Source organism: Rhinolophus ferrumequinum, chromosome 6 (genome assembly GCF_004115265.2).
Source record: "Rhinolophus ferrumequinum isolate MPI-CBG mRhiFer1 chromosome 6, mRhiFer1_v1.p, whole genome shotgun sequence".
NCBI classification, from domain to species: domain Eukaryota; kingdom Metazoa; phylum Chordata; class Mammalia; order Chiroptera; family Rhinolophidae; genus Rhinolophus; species Rhinolophus ferrumequinum.
In genome coordinates this window covers 29,525,022-29,551,551 of record NC_046289.1, presented here as the reverse complement: position 1 = coordinate 29,551,551, position 26,530 = coordinate 29,525,022, and the positions used below count along the sequence as shown (strand labels likewise).

The 26,530-nt window shown below is 34.4% G+C and overlaps 1 protein-coding gene across 17 annotated transcripts in view; it reads left to right on the top strand.

Moving 5' to 3' along the window:
- Positions 1 to 26,530, top strand: part of GPHN (gephyrin) — a 438,119-nt gene that overhangs the window by 334,034 nt on the left and 77,555 nt on the right. For all 17 annotated transcript variants that reach the window (XM_033107419.1, XM_033107417.1, XM_033107412.1 and 14 more), the window contains one exon: positions 13,982 to 14,119. In XM_033107419.1, the coding sequence (XP_032963310.1) occupies positions 13,982 to 14,119 (138 nt within the window). The remainder of the gene's footprint in view (positions 1 to 13,981; positions 14,120 to 26,530) is intronic.

Below are 26,530 nucleotides of genomic sequence, written 5' to 3'. Positions count from 1 at the left end.
TGGGAGCACAGAGCAGGGTAGAAAAGAGTGGATCATGATGTGCAGGCACAAATGGAGCTGCTTTATTCAAAGTACTCTCCCCACCTGAGTTTAAGTCCATTTCTCTCAGATAATGGCTCTATTAAAAATAATATTGATGTAAGTATCTAACACTTATGGATTGTTTACCATGCTCCGGTCATTGTGACACACAAATGGAGGAGAGCGTATAGTTGGAGGAGGGAGGAGGAGGGGGAGACGAGGGAGGAAGTGGAGGAGAATAAGGGATGGAAGAGGCTGAAGTAGTTACCAGATCAGAACCTCCAACTGGCCATATAGTTTTTTCAGATGAACCTCCTAATTGCCTTGCTAACGGGTTTGGACTTTATTGTAAAGGCCAGTAAAGGAGTTTAAACAACGAAATGACCAAATTGAACTTTTGAAAGAACATTTACTACTGTGTGGGGAATGAGTTGAGTCAGGGTGAGATGAGAAGCAGGAATCTGATAAGAGCTTGAATTAAAGCTGAAGAAATAGAAATAGAAAAATAAAGCAGGATTTTTGAAATATTAAGGAATGACAGTTGACAGGATTGGGAACTGGATGTGAAAGGTAAGAAAGGCAAGAAGGACCCCCGATTTCTAACTGGGGCGATATATAAATTACAGTACCTTACATTGATATGCTGCGTACCTCATTTTCAGTCTTAAAAGATAAGCAGGTGTTTGCTAGTTGGACTGGAATGAGAAGTGCAGTTGACACAGGTGTGTGACAAAATCATGCTGTTTACTAGAAATTACTAAATGTTCTATAGTTGGAATAAATGTATGTGGAACCAAAGTGAGAAAAAGTTGAGGACAAAGGACAGATCATGAAAGGCCTAGCACATTATTCTAGGTAGTCTGAACTTTATCACTAGGATAATGGAAGCTTTTGATGGTTAAAAACACAATTAAATCAGATGCTGTTGAGAAGTTTCCCTAGAACCCCAGAATTTGGCCTGACTTTGGAAAATATTGGCTGGGGTTGACTAAAAAAATAATTATTTCAAATCAAAAAGCATTTATTAAATATTTTTAAGTGATGTATGATCATTGTCAAGAATCTGAATAATACAGAAAAGTAGGAAAGAAAAAATCACCATCGTCCTACTACTTAACGATAAGTGCAACTACTACATATAATTATGGTACATTGGATAGTATTTTAGTTACTCAGTTGTAATCATAAAAAAAAAAATCGATAGCACTCGTATCAGCAGAATTAGCTGTGAATTAACCCTACTTTTTAGGACTATAGAAAGACCATTGGGATCACATCAAGTGCCCAATAGAGTAAACCACATAGGTTTTATATCTTATCTATGTGCAAAATACCTTAAAAACTAGATTTCTGTTTTCACCAATGACACTGACTTAGTTTTTGCATTCCACTCGTTCTCTATGATCACCTGTTCTAATTAATATCTACCACATGCTTAAAGATCTTGTTTAACAAAGTTTACATTTTACAAAAGATATTAACTGAAATTTACTTTTTTATTAGTCCTTGAAATTAATATATAGGGTGGGCATTCTGGAAGTTGAAGCATTATGTGCTTTATACCTAATAATATGAGAAACAGCATCATGGAGGAAGATTAACTAAGGGAAATGTGACTTTATGAACTGATAAAATGCCTCTAACTGCAAAGATGACTGAACTTCTCTTGGTCTGTTTTCCCAGGGCATTATAAAGACTAATTAATGCTTAGAAAGGGCTTTAAAAGGTACTTGTCAGATTCCACTTTTAGAGATATAATAGTTTATCATTTCTAAAGAAACATTACTTTTTCTCTACCTTTGTCTAGAGAATGTTTAGAACAAGGACCTACTAAAGAAAACAAAATTCTAATTTTGCATTTTAATACCAGTGACACCTAGAATGAAAACATTCCAAATAGAAGCTGATATATTATATATATATATATATGTAAATTTACACTTATGTTAATGCCTCTGAAATTGTATCCTGACAACTTCTTCCTTTGGGAAATAAGAGACTTCTTAGTCAACTTTTTGGCTATTTAGGGTTAGAAAAAAGGATCCCACTAGCGTAACAAACCAAGCTGGAGTTCAGAGACCCAAAAAGGTTTCCAAACCAGAAATAAGATAACAGGACAGGAATGAACCAAGAGATTCCAGATCAGATAAAATACAAGCTCTGAGATTTATATTCCTGAACCAAAATGACGGCAAAACAAAGGGTAAATACACAATAGTATACTAGTAAGCAGAGAGGAGAAAGATCTAATGAAAGAAGGATACAGGTACAGGGGACAATTGTGTCTGGAACTTTTCTTTGCCATGGTGGATAACCAGTACCCACAATTATTAATGTATATACATCACTAGTGCTGCTATAAGGGCAAGAACCCAGGGATCCCGATGGGAGGCCTTCCTCAAGAGCACCTTAATAACACCTGGAGTGAAGTCCAGCCCATAAAGCTTTTCATAGTCATGAAAAACTGTTTATCATGTGAAGCCACCTCAAGCCAAAAGACTTTGTTTTTCTTTGTTCGCAGTATTCATACTTGACTCCTATATTTATAGCTTTTTAATGTAAATTTATATTATAGTGTTATTTTTAGCAAATCTATTTTATCGTTTAAAAGATATCATTTCTTTTAATACCATTTTTTTACTTCATCTCTTTTTACCCTGTTTTCTCAGCTAATTTTATCTATTTACTTTTAATGTTGTATTTTTAGCTTACTTATATGTGACAAATTGAAAATAAAAGCCAAAGGAAGACAGCTATAAAAAAAGTTCACACCTGACCATGGGAAATAAATTACTTTTCCCTCCTTTTGGTTTTATAATTTTTCTGTAGATTAAACCTCCTGACCTCAAAAATAACCTATAAAAATTTACTTACAGTGTTTCCAGTGTTATCATTTAATCATAAACTTGGTAGTACATACCGTATTATACCATATTATATAAGACCCGGTCTTATAGTAAAATAAGACCCGGTCTTATGTTATTCTTTGCTTCAAAAGATGCATTTAAAAAAAAAAAAAAAGATGCATTAGAGCTGATTGTCCGGCTAGGTCTTATTTTCGGGGAAACAGTACACTGAGCAAAGGTAATTTTCCATTTCCCTGATTACTTGACCTTAGCTAAAAATGGTTATTGTCATATTTTCTTAATCTATTTTTCTTTTCCTTACTACATTTGTTCTCACCACTTTTTAACAAAAAGGTAGAGGAAAAACCTTTGTTTTCATTGTTAAAAGATGTTTGCAATTTTTTTTAATGGATAATTATAGTAAAAAGGACATGGAAATTATTGACCAGAATAAGGTTTGAAATTGTATGTAGTGTTTATCTATAAATCCATCTTTTTGTCAGTATATATATTCTAGACTGATTAAAATCAAGCATTTAGAAACTCATTCAACAGAAATTTTCTTTGTGACCACTGTGTGCACAGCATTTTTGGGCATTGCTGTTAAGACACTTTTTTCTTTCTTAAAGAGCTGATAATTACTTAAGAAACAGACATGTATATAAATAAGTGTAATTACTGTAAAGTAATACAATATGCAATGAGAACCCTAAAATAGAGTATTTTATAGTGCCTTTGTGCAGAAAATAATGGAATAGTTTTGCATTGTTTCATAAAGGAGGGACTACTGAAAAAGGGTTTGGGTTCTTTTTTATTTAGAAATAATTTTAAACTGTAGAAAAGTTGCAAGAATAGAACAAATAATTCCTGTATATCTTTCACCCAAATGCCACTAAATGTTAGCATTTTGCCACATTTGCTTTATCATTTCTCTACATATATTAATATACATATTTTCCTAAATTATAATATTTATGAATATATTACAGACATGATGCTTCTTTACCCCTACTTCAAATGTATATTTCCTTTTTTAAAAAGGAAGAAAAGAAAGGAAGAAAAGTGTTCTTACATAACCACAGTACAATTATCAAAATCGCAAAATGAACCTTGCCACAATACTATTATATAATCTTACTTAAATTACATTTTGCCAGTTTTCCTAATAATATTCTTTATAGCAAAAGGAAAAAAAAAATTCTCTTCTTCTGATCTGGGATCCAGTCCAGAATCATGCATTACTTTCAGCTATCATCTGTCTTTAGGCTCATTTATCTGGAACAATATCTGAGGTTTTGTTTGTCTTTCACAACCTTGCCATTTTTTAAGAGTAAAGGTCAGTGATTTTGTAGAATGTCCATCAAATTTAGATTTTTCTGATGTTTCCTGATGGTTTGATTCAGGTTATGCATTTTTGTCAGTAATACCTCATATGTGATGTAGTGTCCTTCTCAGTGCATCATATCTGGATGCCCATGAGGTAATTTTGTCCCATTATTGGTGATATTAACTTTGATCAGTTTATTAAGATGGTGTATGTCAGGTTTCTCCACTGTAAAATTACTATTTTGTTTTGTAGTTAAGAATCTTCTGGGTACTAGATTTGTTGAGATGATAGATGGGAGGGGATTGGGGAGCAGTGTGAAAAAGGTGAAGGGATTAAGAAGTACAAATTGGTAGTTACAAAATAGTCTTGAGGATGTAAAGTAAAGCATAGAGAATATAGTCAATAATATTGTAATAACTATGTATAGTGCCAGGTGGGTACTAGACTAGTCAGGGGAATCACTTCTTAAATTATATAAATGTCTAACCACTATGCTATACACCTGAAATTAATATAAAATAATATTTGAAGTTCAACTGTAATTGAAAAATTTTTTAAGGGGGGGAAGGTGAAAGGGAATAAGAAGTCCAAATTTCCAGGTATAAAACAAATACGTTGTAGGAATGTAATATACAGCATAAGGAATATAGTCAATACTATTGTGATAGCATAGTATGGTGTCAGATTGTTGTTGGACTTATGGTGATGACTTCTTTACGTATATAAGGTGTGATTAAAAGATATGGTCAATGTTTAAATAATAAAAAATTATTACAGTAAAAGATACATTGCTGTTAATCCCCCTCAAAATACTCCCCGTCGCTTCAAACACACTTATCCCAGCGTTCTTGCCACTTTCTGAAGCAGTTCTGGAAATCCTCTCCTGTGAGTGTCTTTACTTCATCCTCCATCATGACAACGCTCCATGCCACACATCACTTCTGATACAGCAGTTTTTGTCAAAAACATTGCAGTGTGTCCTCGTCCACCTTATTCATCGGATCTGGCACCATACGACTTCTGGCTCTTCCCCAAAATCAAAATGACCGTGAAAAGAAAATGTTTTGAATTGATTCAGGGCACCAAAGCAGCCACGACAGCACAACCAAAGACACTCACGAAAGAGGACTTCCAGAACTACTTCAAAAAGTGGTAAGAATGATGGGATAACTGTGTTCAAAGCAAGGGCGAGTATTTTGAGGGGGATTAATGACAATGTGTCTTTCACAGTAATAAATTTTTTTAAATTTAAACATTCACCATATTGTTTGATCACACCTTGTATAAATGTTGAATAATTATGGTATACCCCTGAAACTAAAATATTTAACGTATTTCCCCAAAAATAAGACCTCACTGGAAAATAAGCCCTAGCATGATTTTTCAGGATGCTCATAACATAAGCCCTACCCCAAAAATAAGACCCCGTTAAGATCGTCAGACAGACGGACACATTTAGTACGTCCGTTGCAACACATGACAGATGTATTGAATTATAAAATAATATTAATATGAAATATAAATAAATAATGTTATTGACATTAATACTTAAAATAAATGATAATATAAATTATAATTATTTGTAAATACCCAAGTGGGCGCCTTTGGACAAGAGGTAAATGCCTATGTAAACAGATGAACTCGAGACTTATTGCCGAATGACCAATGGGAGTACAGACACAATGCACGAATAACACACACACTTAATAATGAACAGACGTGGTTGTGTCTAATATGAATCTTCATAAATCAGTAGGTCGTTTATTGTAACAGACGTACTTAATGCACTCGTGTGAAATAAAGAAACGTTTTCTGAATTTTGGTGCCTGCAATTTTTCACTGCTTTTGTGTGGGCCATCATTCTTAACTGTCATCATTTTTGTTGCCACTCCTGTTTCATAAGTCTTCAATTAACACTTGATTTAATGGTAGATTTAAAGGGAATAATATTTTGATCCCCAGACAAGATGAGTGCAAAAAGAAAGAGCTATTCCCTCGAGTACAAGAAAGGAATTGTGGAGGACTCCTGGGGCAAGAACCTTACGGCTTTCTTCAAAGAGAAAAAGTTGGATCTCCGAATGGTCCAAAAATGCCGAGCAGAGTACGATAACCTCAGTCAACAGATGGACGAGGGAAATGCTAAGAAGCGCAAGTCAGCAGGTCAGCAACCATTATTTCCTGAGCTGGAAGACATCATCTGTGAATGGATTGCTAACAGCAAAGGCTTTGATTGTGCATAGGGCTGATATTCAAGCATTTGCTCTTGCAATGGCACCACAGAAATATTCCCCAGAAGAATTCAAAGCATCACAACACTGTCTGGATGGCTTCCTTCATTGATATGAACTATCTTTAAAATCAACAACCCTGTTCAGGCTGGAAGATACTGACATTATTAAATGTGAACTTGCATTCAAGTCCGTTGTTGATGGCATCGACTTTTCTAAATACCAACTCTCCAACATGATTGCTGTGGATGAAACTGCAGTGTTTATGGGCCAAGGATCTTAAACGACAATTGATCAGAGGGGTGCCTCGTCAATCTACATTCCCTCCATTGTTACGAAAGTGCATGTGTTACCTGTATTTTGGCAATTCATCTGGATGGCAAGAAAGCCCCACCTCTAAACATCACTAAGGGCAAGAAAGATAAGGTTGAACGTGTTTCAGATATTTATGTCTTGAAACCAAAAAACCTGGTGCACACAAGCAGTTACAAGGAAGTGGGTCAATTTAATGCTGCCACTTGTTTTGTGAGGTGGCCATAGAGGTCTGCTAGTCTGGGATTCAGCCAGCACTCAGCGCGCTAAAGACATGAAGAACTTCCTTGCAGAGAGAAGAATAGATCAAATAATAATTCCCGCAGGAATGACTGCCTATCTCCAGACTCTTGTTATTGCAATAAGTAAGCCCTTCAAGGACCATTTGTGCATGGAAATCAATGACTACATTGAAAATATAATGGAGAGAAATCAGCATGGAAACTTTGTGAAGCCTAGACTGCAAGAGGTCGTGACTTGGGTGAAGAATTCATGGGATCAAATCACTGACAGCTGTGTTGCCAATGCACTACGAGCAGGCTACATGGACAAGAAGTGCTGATTTCAGGAGAGCTCTATGGCTGGACCTGAGAGATTGGGGCCAATGGTTTTACAGGAAATGGAGTCACAAGAAATTCAAGCCGGAATTCGGAGTTTAGAGAGTTATGACGATGTTCCAGAAGAAGATGACATGACTGTATTTGATTAAATGTAGATTTTTGTACATGAATAAATGAATAAATGTAGATTGTTGTACATGAATAAATGTAGATTGTTGTACATGGAAAAATAAGACATCCCCTGAAAATAAGCCCTAATGTGTCTTTCGGAGCAAAAATTAATGTAAGACCCTGTCTTATTTTCAGGGAAATACAGTAGCTATATTTTTAATACAAAAAAAATTTTTTTTTAAAGAATCTTCTGGGGATATACACTGAAACCATATAAATATGTTATTTTTCTTGAAGTTTTTCACTTTCTAGTTTTAGTATCCATTGATGATTTTTGCCTGAACCAGTTATTATTATGATATTCGCCAAGTGGTGACTTTCTAATTCCAACATTTCTTCATTTATCAGTTGGCATTCTGTTGTAAGGAAGAATTTTATTTAATCATTTATTTATGTTATTTATATTAGCATAAGCTAATGGGTGCTTATTTTTGTTTTATTAAATGCATTATATAATCTCCTACTCTCCTAATTAATTTTGATTCTTAAGTTGTCTCAGGTTTGGCCAAAGGGAATCTCTTCAAGTTGACTCCAAGATCCTTTTGACATGTTCCCATCATTATTTGAGTATTTCCTTACCAAAGAAAGTTGTGAAGGAAGAATAATAATTTCCCAGAAAACAAAAAGATGAGAGAAAATTTATTCTAGGCAAAAAGAACATCATATACATACTAAGGTAGGAAAATATGAAATAGTATGGTGTATTCCAATATCTACAATGGAATGAATTTTCTTTTTTTTTTTTAATTGGGAAATATTGGGGGACAGTGTGTTTCTCCAAGGCCCATCAGCTCCAAATCGTTGTCCTTCAATCTAGTTGTGGAGGGCGCAGCTCAACTCCAAGTCCATTCACCATTTTCAATCTTAGTTGCAGGAGGCACAGCCCACCATCCCATGCGGGAATTGAACCGGCAACCTTGTTGAGAGCTCACACTCTAACCAACTGAGCCATCCAGCCACCCCTCTGGCAGCTCAGCGACAGCTTGTTGCCTTCAATCTAGTTATGGAGGGCGCAGCTCACTGGCCCATGTGGGAACGGAACCGGCAACCCTATTGTTCAGAGCTCGCACTCTAACCAACTGAGCCATCCGGCCTCCCCTGGAATCAGTTTTCTAAGTGATAGAGTAATGAGTGGTGAGGCTGAAAAGGAAGCAAAGAAGGGTTTTATATACTCCTCTAAGGAGTTTGAATTTTATCCTATGGGTGATAGTGAACCATTGATATAAATTAGACAGCAAAAATTTGTGACAACAATGCCGGTTTATAATCTTGATGCACAGAAATGTCAAAGGTACTTTCCGGTAATATTTTTATACAGCTCTAGAAAATAATACAATCCTTTCAGCCATGGTTTCTAGGTTTTATCAGAAATGCTACAAGGCTCGTTATGTTGAATCAAGAAGTACAAAATTTATGAAACTATTAAAATAAAATTTAAAACAACAAAAGAAATTCTTTTCACATGTACAAAATTCCCTGTAATACAGAGCCTACGAATTCTACTGTTGCCATTATTTCCTGAGAATCTTGTACCTGATTTCACTTAATTTGAGAGATTTATACGAAAGACTAAATGCTTTGTATATCGGAACCACACATTATTTGAATTTCCAAAGTCGCTAGATACTTAACCTGAAAAAATTACTATTATTTTCTCTCTTTAAGTTTCCTGGGAAAGGTATTCATTATCTTACGTGGTTTGCTGTACAGAAAGATCCAGGAAGTAGAAATACGAGGAATTCAAACCTAGTATTCAGTGCCAATACTATGGGAAAATAGAGGCAGTAATATTAATAGGGCAAAACAAGCTTCTTCCTTGAGATTTTCTTTATATCCAAAGAATGAATAATGACTCATACTTTAGGTAATTGGGGAAATCTCTTACTGATTGTTTTGAATAAAGTTTTCTCTTGAGGTTTTGAATTTAATCAAGAAGAACCTGCATAAACATCTTGTTTCTATTCTGTCCAGTCTTCTGAAAGCATTTTTTCTTCATTTACTTCTAATTTAGAAGATGGATTTTCAAGCCAAGATGAAACATTGTATATTAAGAATTGGCAGGTTAAAAAGAATACAATTGAAGTGGGAAAAATAATTTCATTGGTATAAGCAGCTCCATTTCAAGATGGCCATGCCACAGAAAAAAATGTTACAGCTGCATAACGAAGATCCCTGTTTACTCTACTTAGTATAAAGGAGTCCATTTCTGTGTCTCTGTGCAGGGCTTGTACCTTATAGACATTACCATTAGTATTTAAACATGTCTGTGATGATGCAATCCTGAGTGGACCTGTACTGTTTTTACACTGACTTCTTTTATAGTCTTTTTAGTGATTGTAGCTGCTGCATAGAAGATAGGAAATCTCAATAACATTTTGAGTACTTTACCTGCAAAGATTCTGAACTAATATAATCAACCCATGTCTAGACTTATGCGCCAGAAAATATAAGAGACAAATTCAGTTTTACTTATGGAAACCTGGGCTTGTTAGAGAAATCTTTAGATCATCAATGTGTGGCTAATTTTGAATCGCTTAATCCTACAAATCTAGTTCAGAAAATTAAACCCATAGCAAAAAAATGTTCTCAGTGTAGATGTTATACGCAACCTGTTAGTCTTTGCTCAGTTTGGACAGCTACTAGTGGGGAGGATGTCTAGACTTCCTTTCCCCATCCACACTCCCACTCCTATATAAAGATCCCATATCCTAAAGCACTCTGTAGTTTATTTTTGTTCAAGTAGCTAGCCTTCCTACAAATTATCACTAACAGCCGTACATCACCCACTAATTTTACTGTTGTAAGTTAAAATAAATATTCCCTTGAACACTATAATCTTCTCAGTAGGGCGTATTTTTACATGTTAGTTTTGTTTTGTTTTGTAGTATTGAATGGAGCTAATGCCCTCACAGATTCTCTTTGTGACAATTGGTATTCATTTGTAAGGTAGCTACCAGAATATATTTGTGGCCATGAAATAGGTTTTGCTTTGTAGAAAAAAATTCTGTCCAAATTTTCTATCAAATTTTGGATATTGTCTCTATCCAGAAACCAAACTTCCTTTCATTATAACCTTCTTTTTTAAAAATGATTCTTTTCTTCGATCCCTACTTCTGCCTAAATGGAGTTTATGGACCACTGAATGAAAGTTGGATGCTAGGTTATAACCTACCTGGCCTTCATGATGCATACTTTTTTTTCCTCAAGTTTTTTCTCTTCTATCAGATTTCTGTACTAGGCTCAGAATTAAAAAGAGGGTTTGGGTGTGAGAGAAACCATTTCTTGATCCTTTTTCCTGCCTGATTGAGTGCTTTGGGGTTGTAACTTGCAAAATAAGAGAAGTCAGAGATAACTCTTCCTAAATTTTCTGAAGCTTTATTTTGAAGCTTCTTCTAAATCACTGGTGTCAACATCAGAAAACAGTTGAAATTGTATTTCTTTTAAAAATGGAAACAAATCAAACCAGGAAACATAACTATTTGCTCACCAGATTTCTTTTGGGAGTGTACGCTTTCTAAGAATGGGATGCCCTCGTGAGGCCTGCAGAAGAGCCCCTGCGATGCTTGTGGCTGCTGTGTCCTCAGCCTCGGCCTCCAACTGCTGGCACCTCTGAGTGTGTATCCCTGGTGCTGTCCCGGAGCAGTTTGACCACTTTGACTTGAGAATGAGAGTACTGGATCACATAGATCAACGGTTTTCTAACCTATTTGGGCTACAATCTTTTGTTGAATCATATATGGATAAATAGTCATCCTGCATATTGTGTGATAAAACAGAACTAGGTGTGTTAATGTTTTTTACTTGTTCCTTTTACTGAAAAAGAGCAGCGATTATCTGTTTCATTAATTTTATTCTTGTGTGTAGAAGGTCAGTTACAAACACTGTTTTTCTCATATTTATAGGACCAAGTAACCCTTCTTCATTGGTGAAGTAGCTGACTGCTACTACTGTGTGATTTCGGGTGGGTCTTGAGTGGGAAGAAGCCTCTTGGCATATAGAAAGTGCTCAGTAAATATTTGTTGAAAACACACACACACACACACACACACACACACACACACACACCTCTCTCTGTGCCAGAAAATTAAAATTTTCCTCCTTTGAGACATTCCCTTCAGTTAATTTGTTATATATCCAGAAGGCTCTTGAGATAACATACAAATAGTTTGGCCAGAGACCAGTATTAACCCATTATCATCGAAGTTTGGATTATTTATCCACTGAGGCAATCTCTTTGTGGCAGAGAGTCTATAAATATTGAAGAGCTTAGAGAAGCAAAAGGACAGAGCAGGAAACACCCATAGTTTTTCCCTTCCCAACTTTTGATTTTGTTTGAAGGATTTGCTATTCATTCATACCTCAAGTATTTCTTCAGTAACTCCCGGTACTGTAAGTATAAGGAAAGCGCTGTTCTAAAAGTGGCAAAGGATGCAAAGATTAATAAGATATAAATCCTACCTTCAAGGAGTTTACAGTTCACTAACATAAGTAAGACAAACATTTAAATGCCTGTCTGTAACATAAGGTAGAGGGTGGTAGGTACCATAAGAAAAATATAAACAGTATAAAATATTATTTTAAAGATGGAGAATTTTTTTCAGGCTGATAGATATGCACACTGCAATTTCCAATTTACAAATGAGAGAGAGAGAACAGCCAAACAACAGTGTTCGCAGTTACTCCTTGTGTGTTTACCCTTTGGGCTATAGACCCTTAAGGTTTCAAAGAAAAAGCCAAGTTATTTATGTATAAGCATATAGTGTTTTAGGAAGTCCCTTTTTGTCCTTGTATGATTCATTTACTAATTCAGCAAATACTTATTTTTTTATTGCCTGTGATATATCAAATAACTATTCTAGGTTTTGGATATAACAACAGTGAACAGAAAGATGAAGTTGTTGCTTTCTTGGAGCTTACATTGTACTTAGAAGAAGAAGGCTATAAACAAATAAATACAAGTATATATTATATATTAGAGATATATGGATATCCATATCTGTGTGTGTGCATGAGTATGTGTCCATGTAGGAAAGTAAACTAGGGTAAGGAGAATAAAGAGTGATGGTAGGTGTATTCTATATAGGATATTTAACAAAAGCCCTCTGATGAGGTAATATTTTAGCAAAGACAGGAAAACAATGAGGGATAGATGGAGCCATATTATCTGGGGAAGAAAGGTCCACGTAGAGAAAACAACAAATACAAAGACCCTAAAAAGAAATGTATTTGGCATGATCAAAGACAAACAAGGAACCAGTATAGCTAGAGGACAGTTAACAAGGGGGGATAACAGTTTAGAACAGTGGGAGCCATAATATGTTGGGCTTTGTAAGCCATAGCAAAGCTTTTATTCTGAGCGAAATGGAAAGTCATTGGAAGATTGTGAGCAGAGATTAGGACAAGACTGTTTACAATTTAAAAGGATCACTGTGACTGATCCTAAATTTAAGTGGACAGGGACAGAAGCAGGGAGACCAGTTAGGAGGCTATTCAGTTTCCCAGGAAATGATCGTTCCAAATATTCTAATGGTGGAGATGGTGAGTAATGATCAGATTCTAGAGATATTTCAAAGGTAGTTTAGATATGGTTCTGAGAAAAAGAGAAAAATCAAGAATGTCTCCAAGGTTTTAGACTAATAACAGGAAGAATGGAGTTGGTGTTTACTGAAGTGGGAATTGCAAGAGTAACATGTTGTGTGGGTAAGATAGGAGAGTAGGGAATCAAGAGTTTGTTTTGTACAAATAAGGTTTGAATTGACTGTTACACATCCAAGTGCATGTTGGATAATTTATAGGTTTGGAGACTTATATTCTTATTCAGCAGCTATTTGGGTTACATACAAATCTGGAGTTGAGGATAGAGGTTGGGATTAGAGAGATAAAATTAGGAGTTTTAGTGTATGGGTAATATTAATGCCGTGGGACTAAATGAGGTTATGTAGGGAATAGCTAAATAACTTTTTTCTATGACTTTCTTCAGGGGAAAGAAAATTTCCTGTGAAATCCTAAAAAATTCAAGTTTGGGTATTTCATTTTACTAACTAGCTCATTAAGTGAAATAAAGTTTAATATAGTGGTTAAGGACATGGACTCTGAAGCCAGCTACCTACTTTTGAATTGTGGCTCTTCTGTTACTAGTTCTGTGATGAGGCCAAGATATATAATATCTCTATACCTCTCTTTCCTCATGTGTAAATAAAGATAATAATGCTGCCTCCCAATAAGGTTGTTGTGAATATTAATAAGTTAAATTAGAACAATGCCGTGACACATAGCAACACTAAAAAAGGATTAGGCAATATCATCATTAAAGTTCACCAAGTTTTGACACATGATGTAAAATTGTTAATTGATTTCAAGTTCCACCAAAGCAGGCTACATTTTGGAAGCAGAAGATTTCTCACCTTGTAATCTTTTGCAGACATAAGAAACAGAGTTGTTGATATATATGTATCATTCCCAGTTTTTAATCACTGTTCCAGCATCATATTCTTCGTTAATTGTCTTCCTGTTTAGGTCACAGTGCTGTCGATATCACCAAGGTGGCTAGAAGACACCGCATGTCTCCTTTTCCCCTAACATCTATGGACAAAGCCTTCATCACAGTCCTGGAGATGACTCCGGTGCTTGGGACAGAAATCATCAACTACCGAGGTACTCTTATGTTTGCCCGTTACCTTTTCATTTGTTTTCCAAGTAAGATTCGTAGAACATTGATGGACAGTTTTCCTGAAAGATAAAGGGTTTTAATCATTATCACAGTTACTATCGTCATTCTTTTTACTTCTTAGTTCTGTGCAACTATAAGGTCAGCCTCGTGGTATACAGAGTAAAGAACCCATAAAGCTTTCTTTTTCATAAAAATTTTTTAAAATGGATAGAAATCAACTGTGTTTCTTCTGTCCATCAAAATACCAATACTCTAAAGAGAGGGCTATTAGCACTACACGAGGAAAATAGTGAACTCCAACTCTGCCTGATGTCCTATCTGTCAGAAATGGAAGGTAACTAATCTGTCTCACATTCATGTTTTCCTTTGTGGAAAATATGTTTTTAAAGGTAAAATGTAAAAACTACATTAATTTTTCCGTGGATCACTGAGCAACCATTCTAATCTCAGTTTTTCTGCTTCATCTATCTACTCATTTTCTGCTCTTAGTTTAGTAAGTAGCACATTGAAACCAGCTTGTGGAAAGATGGTGGAAAAGTGGTGTTCCCTAGTGTTTTCTATTTTTAATCAACCACTTCCCTTTCATTTATTTATTTATTTATTATTCGTTGCAGGTGTACAAAACAATATACTACATAGTTAGACATTTACACCCCTCACAAAGTGATAACCCTCCCCCAACCTACTACCCCTCTAACGTTGTCTATAGCTGTTACAATTCCATTGACTCTATTCCCTATGCTATACTCCATATCCCGTGACTATATGTATATTTAATTATAATTGACACTCAATATTGTTCAGCTTCAGCTTCAGGTGTACAGCGCAGTGGTCAGGCAACTACTTCCCTTTCTTAAAAATTCAGCATAAAAGTTGTATGTAGTGCAACCTGAATAAAATATAATTCTTAATTGTTTTCGTTATGCTTTTATCTTTTATTTTACAAATAAATGTCTTTATTCATATATCATAAAATATTCTAACTTCAGTGAACATTAGTGAGTATCTATACAAACACTCTAATTTTTCTGCAAGGAAACTGAGATTCAAATAGAACAGAAAAAGAATAGGATTAAGGCTCGAGACTTAACGTTCTTCTCCTTACTATGTGACAGTGTCCTTCTTCCACTGTTAAAATATAAAAATATGACTGTAGATAACAAAACAAACTATTTTAAAATTAGAAGGCCTAAAACTAGTGAAATTTTAAAAGCCAAATTGTAGCTCTTTGTTCCCTGACCCTACATAGACAAAAATTGTTTTTATATTTTTTGCAATTATTTTATATCTTTGACTTGCATTATTTTAAATATGTGTATCAGTAGGCTTAAACTTTTGTTTTTGTATTACTCCTCATTAAAGGACATAAAGATAAGAAAACTCACTAGAGTAGGGAAATAGTCAGAAATTAAGTGATTTCAAAATCAACTTTAATGAAATAGGTTTTTTCTATTAATAAACACAGATTATTCAGATATATTTTATGTCAGTGACCACCAAGGCATATTCAGAAAGTATGAATGTAAACTTAAGTTGGAAAAATTTTAAATAATACTTTACCTATTATAAACATAAATTAACCATCCTTGGCCTCTTATAATTTCAGGGGCGTTTCCCTTAACATCAGGCCTTGGAAAAATCTCAGTGCATGCCAAGTCACATTTAAACAGAAATTCCAGTCCTTTTAAGGAAGAAACAGAATTGGAAATGGCCATTTCTATATTTCCTCTAGGAAAAAAAAAAGAAAATCTGTAAGATGAATTCTCTTTTCCCTTTATGTGCTTTTTTCCCCTTCATTTGTTCATCAAATCAATTGTCACTTGTAAGTTAGCAAACTCTTCACGGATGGTTAACTTCCTTGTCAACTGTTTCCACCCATGATGACGAAAATTAATAGTGAGATTGGCATTCAACCTTTGCATTAGTTCAAACTCAATCTGTAATGTAAAAGGATGTTATAATTAACCCTCCTAGGCACTTTAGGTAGGTGTTTTGAAAACACCACCATACATACGTAGAAACATAATTCAGTTTGTTCAACAAATATTTATTAAACATATAGGAATGTTAGGTACTATGTTACGTCCTGGATATACAAAGATGAACAAAACAACACTCTGCCCCGTGAATCTCACTGTGTACTGCACAAGAGAGACAGGCAAACAATGTGGTACTTCTCTTCTTTAATCAGCTGTTTTGTAGGCTTGCCTTCGTTTGTCCATTCCTTGAATATAAACTTTCTTTAGCGTTTTTGACTTTGATCCTTTTCACATCTTGCACATTCATTTCAGATAACCTCATGCTTGCCCATGGTTTCCAATACTACCTATTAAGTGATTTCTAAATCTGTGTTTTTGCCCAGACCTTGCCCAAGCTCCAGACTCATACACCAAATGTATACCTGCTGCCAGTATATTTAACATAATCAGTACTAAACTTACTTTCCTTACCTCTACGATATTTGTTTCTTATCTGTTCTTGAATGCATCCCTTCTGTTCCATTCCCAAAGCTATCATTTTAATTTAGGTTTTTATTAACTTCCTGGATTATCATAACAGAATATTGAAAATTATTCTCCTAAAGCAAATGCCTAGATGTGCATATATGTATAAAGTATTGGGGGTTTTTATTTATTTGTTTTAATCTGTTTGGGCTACAGATGAATTGTCTATTATCACTGATCTGTCTAGCATTTCTACTATTTTCAGCTTCTATCTGCAAGCAAGGCCTGTAAGGAGCAAGTGCTCCATAGATTATAAATACCTCCCTTTGGATTCTTGTGAAAGGCATAACTGGCATAACAATGTATGATAATATTTGTAAGACTACCATTTATGATTCATTTTCTATGCTTGTAAAATGCATGACTTGAATAAATTACAACTTCACATATGGTACAGTACTAGCTACTGTAAAGCAGACTAAAATATCTGGCACCATTCCCTATAATCCCCAGTCTCTTTCATTAACAATGGAAAAACTATGAGCTTTCAATAGAAAAGTTTCTACTTTCTTAGGAGCATTATTTTAGATTACAAGCTCTAGGCTTTCTTATTTAAGATTAAATGACCGGAGACTTCAGCATCTCTGACCTGGGTTCGTTGTTTTTCCACAAAAGACTTAAGAAATTCTAGTCAAGGACCTTTAAGCTTTGCTGTTACAACTCAGGTTGAAGCAATGAGGTATCTCTTTTAGAATATTGACCACAGCAGAGCCATTTCTCCCTGTCTCTGACTTATAGTTAGATAACTGCCTGAAGACAGGCAGCTTTCTTCAGCTGAAATTACTGCCCTTAGCAGAAATTCAGAAGTTCCTGATTTGAAGCAGTAGGAGGTTCTCACCAAAATGATTCAAAGTCATGCTAGGAATTCATTAACTGCTCCTGAGGTTTCAGGAGCTGTCAAAAAAAAATGAAAAAAGTAGTAAGGTATACTGGAAAGAGCTTTGCCATCAAACATACCCTTTACCTGTCTTTACTTTTAACTAGCTGAGAGACCTTGGGCACGCTATTATACATAAACTTTCTGAGTCTTATTTCTTTCATATGTAAACATAGAAATAATGTCTACCCAATAAGGTCATTATGAGATACTATTAAAGGAAATAATCTATGTGAATCATCTAGTTTTCACTAAACTGCCATATTTAGAATTCAGTAAATTGTTCTCTTCGCTTCTCCACGTGGAGATTGTGAGATCATAGCCCTAGGATAAGCACTTGTAAATGAGAGTCAAAGCTAGAATTCCTTGGCTCAGCTCTATTTGTTGATCCACAAGCGTTTTGTTGTAATGAAATTTATACTTCCCACACCCAGGACCTTCAGGCATGTGCTCCCAATCTCATTAGAAAATTTAACTAATTATCAGTTTTCACTGTTTTTCAGTTTATCTCTGGTCTAACTTTTCAAAATTGTGGCAGAGAATCGAGGTAGTTATTCAGATATTTCAAGTGAAAGCATGTATTCTTATTATCCAAATTACTCCCTCCAGTTTCTACCTCTAGTCTAGTAAGGTCTTTACCTAGGATGATGCCATTTATTTACAAATATCTCTTGGCATATTGGTCTGTGCTGGCATTTGCTATAGTAGATTTTTCCATGAATGTGACTGCTTGAACTCACTTATAATTCCCTTCAGGTAGTCTCACCTCTTCTACTCTTTAGTCCATAAACTTCATTATACCTCTAAAAGATGCACAGCTCATTGTATCATTCTATTTATGTTTCTTATTACATCATTCCCTTTATACTTCTCCCTGAATTCCTCAAATATCAACATTTCATTAAATTTCTCTCTCTGTTTATGATGTGTATGTCTGTGTATATAATCATAACCACTAGGCAATTGTGCTGGTCTTCATATCCAAAAATTGTGATTATGTTACCAATCTGCTCTCCATATATGTGCCTTCAGGTGCTTCTTTCCCCCCAATATTGTGCATACACATATGTGCTGTTATCACAGTACTCACAAAGCCCCCTTGTGTGGGGGAGTTATTTTTTATAGTTATATAACTGAGTAAAATTAACTCATTCACATAGAAATCAGAACCTATAGTGTTGGCCTAATCATCCCTATGTCACAACCAGGTGGACAAATCTTCCTATTTCATACTTCCTTCTATACATACTATTACATAGTTCCATGTAAAAAACAAAGCGTATTATAAATGTATTCACTGTAAGTAATTTTGATAGAAAATAATCTATATTTAATCAAAAAAATAAGGAGGAAGTAATTTTTCAATATGATTTAAGTTAGTTTACATGGCTTTTATTGGATATGTCTGAGATTAAAACAAGTCTTTACATATGATTTTTAGTTTTCCATTCTTTTTTGGGTACCTAATTATATTTTAACATTTTAAATATATATGTCTTATTTGGTATAATTTATTTAGCAAATCTTTTTATTTCAGTATCTATTTTGAGGTACCATAGTCTATATTAATAGTATTAGGTTAGGATTCAGAATATAAGCAATGGAAAAAATATTGCAGTTAAAATGTAAAAAGAAATAGAAAATTTCTACAAAGGAATAGCATCAAAACACCTTATTCAAAATTTCAAAGGACTATCTCGGGTTTTTAGAAATTCCTTTTCATTCTTACTGTTATATTGGTAGAATTATGAAAGTTTATGTAAATACAGAGGGTGCCAAAAAAACATATACACATTTTAAGAAAGGAAAAAATCTATTAAAATTGTAATACTCAATATATACCAATAACAAAAGATGAATACTAGTCACGTTTGACTTCTGCAATTACAAGAGGTGCTCAAAGTGGTTACCATCAGCGTCCAGACACTTCTGATTATGGCGAACTACTGCTTGAGCAACGTTGATCAAAGTGTTCACTTGTATGCATTTTTTGGCACCCCCAGTACACAAGATTTTCCAAACTATAGGGAAGAAAATTAGTGCAAATGAAGAGATAAACTTAAATGACAGTAAAGGATTTCCCAGTACCAGCAAGACAATTACCAGGAATGAAAACTTGGCAATAGCTTTTTTTTTTTTTTTAAGTTTGAATTGACTATCTTTCCCATTGGAGCATCCAGTGCTGCAGTAGTTAGTTACCTTTTTGACTGTTTTCTTAAGCAAAGACTTTGCAGCACCCCAAGCAGCACGGGCTATGTGCCAGGAAAACTCAAGTCTTCCTTTCATTTAATTGTGAGACAAAAGCATATGAAGAAAATCAGAGATACAAAGTTTCTATAATCAACAACACTCTTCGTAATGTATCTGAATGTGTAGAAGCATGGAATAGATTTGCAATAATTTTTAAAACTTTAACTCAACTTTTCAAAAACAGAATTTAAGTGCTTAAAAATGTTATTTTCTCTTTCTATAAACTCCAATGTCCTTGATTAGCTAACTCTCTAAAAAGAAAAAAAATCAACTATTAACATCTTGTTTTATCATTTGGAAATAACACTGAATGATTCAGTGATACTGTTGCAACCTTGAGACTATAATTCCTTATTTTGATATTAACAATATGAAAAGAAGCCACCAGTATTACTTCAAAGTCAATATTATGGTATGTTTGATATTTATTTCTGCTTGCATCCCGTCTAGGAGCTTTATTTCATCATATACCTTTTTTTTTTTTCTTTTCATAAAATACTTGTTACATATTAACTTTTTTTTAATAGCCATAGTAATATGCTAATGTAGGGCCAATCATTGTTGAAAAGTTAGGAATTACTTTTAGGATACTAGGATATGCGGTTCAAAATTATGGAAATTATAGTAAGAAAATATTTTTTTATGGAGCATATTATAGTTTATAGGACAGTGATTGAGAAACTACCAATAAAGAAGAGTTTAAATTGTTCAAACTATAGAAAGAGCATTTTGCTTATTTGTTTGTTTGTACCAAATCTTGACCAATAAATTCACACCTTGGACCTAAGTGCTACCCATTTATCAGTGACACCCTATTCATCATCAAGTACCAAAAGGAGTGAACACTTCCTCTCAGTTGAAACATTTTCTGTGACCTCAAGAACATTTTAGGTATTTTTTTAAACTAATATTTCCCCTAAAAAATGTATCTTTCATTTTAATTAAGTTAAATAATTTTTGTAGTTACAGTTATTTTTAAAGCTTAATGTTTCATATATAGAAATGAATATATAACACAGATGTAAGCTATAGTACTCAAGAATATTTACATCATGAAACCACAACACAACATAATTCATTACCAATTCTATTGCATTTTTTTGTATTGTTAAATCATGACTTAATCATTTCTGGTAATCATAACATTTGTGTTCCAAATTCTATGACTTTGCACAAAGTTTATTTTTATATTATGAGGTAACAACTATAATGTTTGCCCTTACTCATTACATTGGCAGGTAATAAGTCCCTAGATGGAAAAATACAAATACACAACATAATACCACTTTGAACATGCTACTCATTTTAAAAGTATAGGGATTTTGTTGTACTAGGCCGTAAACATGACTTCTGGAGTACCTAGAGATTAATTAATATACTTGTTTTCACCAAAGGGATATTCACCCCTAAATCATTCAGTCTTTCTCTTTTTACACCTATGTGAAGCCTGTAATACATAAGTGAGATCGATAATGTACCAAATGTTGTCTAGTTACTAATTCACAGTGAATATGTGGAGAATAAATTATACTGGGATAGGATTGAGGTCATTCACCATATTAAATGTGTAGTGTCTGTTAAATAATCATGAAGTTTTCTGTAAGTATATTATGCTTCTGTAAGTATGTTAAAACTTTTTTTAACACTGTAATGACCTAAAAATCTGTACATGCTTCACCTTCCTCTTAATCCTTTGGACTTAGCTAATATTGTTCCTACCAATGGCCATTTGTCCAGAGTAAGTATATGTGTAAAGACTGCCTTCTCAGCTCTTTTGGTGAGCACAATGGATATAGCTGTTAGGTCAAAGAGATCTGTGGTGGCGGTTTTTAAATGTTCTAGTAAGTAAGTAAACTTTTGAGGGATTTACAATCAATAGCAAACTGACTTGTCTTGGATAGTATCTTTTCTTTTCAACCTTCTGTTATCTACCACATTCTTCCCACACTCCTGAAATATATAACTGATGGTATCTTGGTTAGTGAGAGTGAGGACAAGGAATCAATTTCCTGGACCACTGAACTCAGAGTTTTCCCTTGGCTTCCTCCAAAGCCTTCTTAGAACTAACTACACAGGGAACTTTACAACTGTGGGATCGTTTCAATAAGTGACTTTGAGAAATTAACCTGCTTTTCCCTCTTACATCCAAAGATCATTCAGTCTTCCTAACATCTTAATTTAGACAGCAAGAAGAGAGTATTATCTGGGCCAGAATAAATGTCCAAACAAACAAACTAAATATTTACTTTTACATTTGTGTTTAATGCTCACAAATCATGCTCAACTTTATACATAACTATCTTGATTTTTCTTTATGTATGTCTCCATTGTCAGCCATTTGAACCTGTAGAGACTTTTTCTGAAGATATTTTTTAGACCAGTCATCCCAGTGTAGAAAAGCTCACTCCAGAGAGTAGGGAATTCATTAATGAGTGTTATCTGTGGGAAGTTGACTCTTATATGAGTTTCCTGCTGACAACATAAAAAGGCTACCAACTTTTGACCAAGCACTCTGCCACTGTCTTCTTGCAATACAAGTAAGCACACCACACAAAACAGTGTAAATCATCAGCCGATCTTTTCCACTCCTTCTTGTCTACCTCTTCAGAGCACTTAATTGTATACGAGTATATAGCCCAGGGTCCCCAGTGATGCACAGCTGTGCCTTCAAGATTTCTGACCTCCTCAGAATCTAGAAATATGCATATTTGTCATCATCTTCATCAAATTGAAGACCTCTTTATTATACAGAACTTAGAGCATACAGTGAGAGGGGAAAGGTAGAATAGAATGGACACTATCTCCGCCGACTCTGAAAGTGGGACCATAGCTTCTTGGCACATAGCCTAACTTTCTACAACTGAAAGGCTCACTGCTTCTCACTGAGGAGCTTTAAACCCCCACCACCAAATATTCCTACGAAAGCATATTAGTTGCATTATTTATATATTGGGGAAACCATCTTTTGCTTATTATAAATAGGGTTTTCTTTGGAGTGGACCAACTGAAAAAGGAATTTCGCTCATGTTTTCCTGATATTATAATAAAACCTTTGGCTCTCACCGCTTCAGCTGCTCACAGATGTTTCTCTGCTAAATGCAAAACCGAAAACAATCATAATATCTAGTTTGCCTGGTTCCCATTCAAGTTTGAAGGCTAAGGCTCCCATTTCAAATCACATGCCCAAAGTTTACTCATCACTAATTCTTGGGCTCCACCTATGGGCAAAGAAAAGGGATGCTTTAACATCTATGTAAGTTTCTATATGTATGTATGCAAGAGAAACTGTCCCATGTGATAAAGTAATTTGCAGCACTACTGCCTAGGTACTCTTTGAGTCCCCAAATAGATTATCTGGTCAGACACTGAATGAATCCTAACATTGGCTGCTTAGAAGAGTTATCCATTGTTTAGTCCTGAACCCTACTGAGAGATATGGAGATATATAGATATAGATGATACAGATACAGATATAGACATAGACATATTAGGGGCTTGTGGAGCAGAGAGGTGTATCTGACATTTTTTCCTTCAGTACTCTTGTATCTGCTGCCACCTGGGATGTTTTACCATTTTCCAATCATTTGCATATTTCTCTACAAATTCTGTCCCTTGCCTTAGGCTTTTAGACCAAAACTTGAGGTAATGCATGTTTTTCTCTTTGAAGAGATTTGAACTCTGCTGGTAAGTTAACTTGATACCAGCTCCAAAAGCACAACTAATTCAGTAGGAATCTAATTTACCTTAAAGATAGCAACCCTATATTTAGCACAAGTCCAAAATAAAAAGCTAGCCAATTATATATATATATAATTAATGAAATTTATATTAATAACTCAAGTATGAAGCAGTTCTTTCTTTCCAGATTAAATGTTTTATTTTTATTCCCATGATGTTGGAAGAAGGTCTATAAAGACCAGACAATGTATGTGTGCTACAAATATGATGTTTCTTGACTCTTGTAAATATGATTATATGTTGGAATGAGAGAAATATTCTTCTTTTAAAAAAAATTTCTTATCCTTACCCTTTAAAAACAATAACAGCTATATTGAGACACAATTCATATGCCATACAATTCACCCACTTAAAGTATACAATTCAGTGTTGTTAAGTATATTCACAGATATGTACAACCATCACCATAGTCAATTTTAGAACATTTTCATCAACTCAAAAAGAATCCTTGTCCCCTTTCACTGTCATCTACCTCTGATCCCTTCATTCCCCCATCAGCCCTAAGCAAACAATGGTCTATTTTCTATCTCTAGAGATTTATCTATTCTGGACATTTCATATAATGGGATCATATGTAATCTTTTGTGACTGGCTTCTTTTATTTAGTATAATTTTTTCAAGGTTCATTCATGTTGTGGCATGTATCACTACCTCATTCCCTTTTTTTATTATAGTAGTAAAATACACATAACGTAAAATTTATCACCTTAACCATTATTAATTGTACACTTTGTGGCATTAAGTACATTCACATTGTTCTGCAACTATCACCACCATCCATCTCCAAAACTTTTTCATCTCCCCAAACTGAAACTCCATACGCATTAGATGATAACTTCCCAGCCGCTGGCAACCACCATTCTACTTTCTGACTATATGATTTTGAATATTCTGATTACCTCACATAAGTGGAATCATACAATATTTGTCCTTTTGTGACTAGCTTATTTCACTTAGAATTATGTCTTCAGGTTTCATTCATGTTATAACATATGTTAGAATTTCCTTCCTTTTTTAAGACTGAATAATATTCCTGTATGTATGTGTATAGACCACATTTTGTTTATCCATTCATCCATCAATGGACACTTAGGTTGCTTCTACCTTTTGACTATTGTGAATAATGCTGCTACCAACATGGGTGCACAAATATCTGTTCAAGTCTCTGCTGTCAGTTCTTTCAATATAAACCTAAATGTGGAATTGCTGGATCATATGATAATTCTATGCTTAATATTTTGATGAATCACCTTGTAGCTTTTTATGTCAGAAAAATAGAGGAAGAGTAGTAGGTAGAGGGAACATAAATGTAGCAATTGCCGTTGTATGCATTGTAAGGATTGAAGTTCTAAGATCTAAATTTCAGTTCTACCTTTCAGCCACCTATGAAATATATGATCTTGGGTAAGTGACTTACCTGGTTAAAACTTACCTGGTTAAAACTTCTCTTTATTTATCTGTAAAATGAAAATAATAATGCTTTACTAGATTTTTGTGAGGATTAAATGATATTATGTATGTGATGCTTAGTAATTTATAAAATGTTATATAAACATTTACTAGATTAATTGGACCAGATTCCAGAAAAACTCAGCCTTTGTGCTATCTTTGATTATTAATCACCATTACTAAGTTATTCCAATTCCTGGCAAAGTCTTCTCTTAGGATTTGAGCTGGTGTAGAGCTCACATTTTCATTTGCTACCCCAAGCCACGCAAATAAGGAGCCACCCCCAGCAAGTTAATTGTAATCCTGGTCAAATGCCATGGGGCTCACTCACCACCAGGAACTACTTTATAGTTTCAGGTTCATTTGGGAGTTAATGTTGTATGTATGAATGCAAACCAGACCCTCTGGTCCCACCCCATCCCTGCTCTTACAAAGTATAGTCCATAGCTCCAGGATAGCTCCAAAATAGCTTCAACATCCAAAGAATGTAGGAAGCTAGAATCTGCTTCCAATTCAGGTGTCACTTGCCTAAAAGGAAAACATCAATATCACTATCGCTATGGATTAGAGTAGCGGTATCTAATCCTCTGTACTCACTTCTTGGTCCAGGGATCTGGAAACCACAGGCCCTAGCTTGCTAAGAAGGACAAAGCCAGAAACAAACAAATAAAAAAAGATTCACCCATCCAGCTCAGGAAACAATGGGGTTTCCTAAATTAAACAAATATCTCATGTAAATCAAGTCCTGTATTACTTGTAGTCAATGAAGAGAAGCTTGATTTCTTTTTCCCTCCTCTTCTTCTTTTTTCTCCACCTCCTACTTACTATTGTTTTACTTCTTTAAAATAGTAATAATAATAATAAAGATTCTGACTAGAGGATATAAGGAATCGGTCATGACTCTTGAAACTTTTATTCTTATTGACACTAGTTCAAATTCTTGAGGTCTAGCCAAAAATAATTCTCATCTAGAGTGGTTTGAATAGTCACTTCACACAGTAAGTTACTGGCCCTTTTCTTATAGTCACTAATTTTTTTTTTTTTTTTAAGTTACTAAAGCCAAAATCAAGTCTAAAATTCAATGGAATAATAAGGAAGCTCTTTTTCTTTACTTTTCTCTTCATAAGGAAAAAAAAAACTTTCTTATAGAAAATAACATGTGATGTTTGTAAAAAACCTGGAAATTTTCAGAAAAATGTAGCAAAATAAAAATTATATATAATTTTAACATATAAAAATAACAAATGCTTTATATTTTCATGTATGCCCTTCCCATCTTTTTCTATTGATATATCTTAAGATTGTATACTACAGGTGCAATTCTGCATGTTGTTAAGTATATGTCATAAGAATTTTCCTGTGTCAATGAATATTCTTCATAAATATTAACTTCAGCCTGCATAATGTTTTCTCATAAGGATAGATCATTGTCTGTTTAAATTTCTATATTATTGGTCTCTTCATTTCTTTCCATTTCTCAATAATGTAAGCAATTCTGACATGAAGATGTGCATAAATATTTTAGCCATTATTTTAAGATAGCTCTCTAGAAGTGAAATTGCTGGGTCAGATTATTG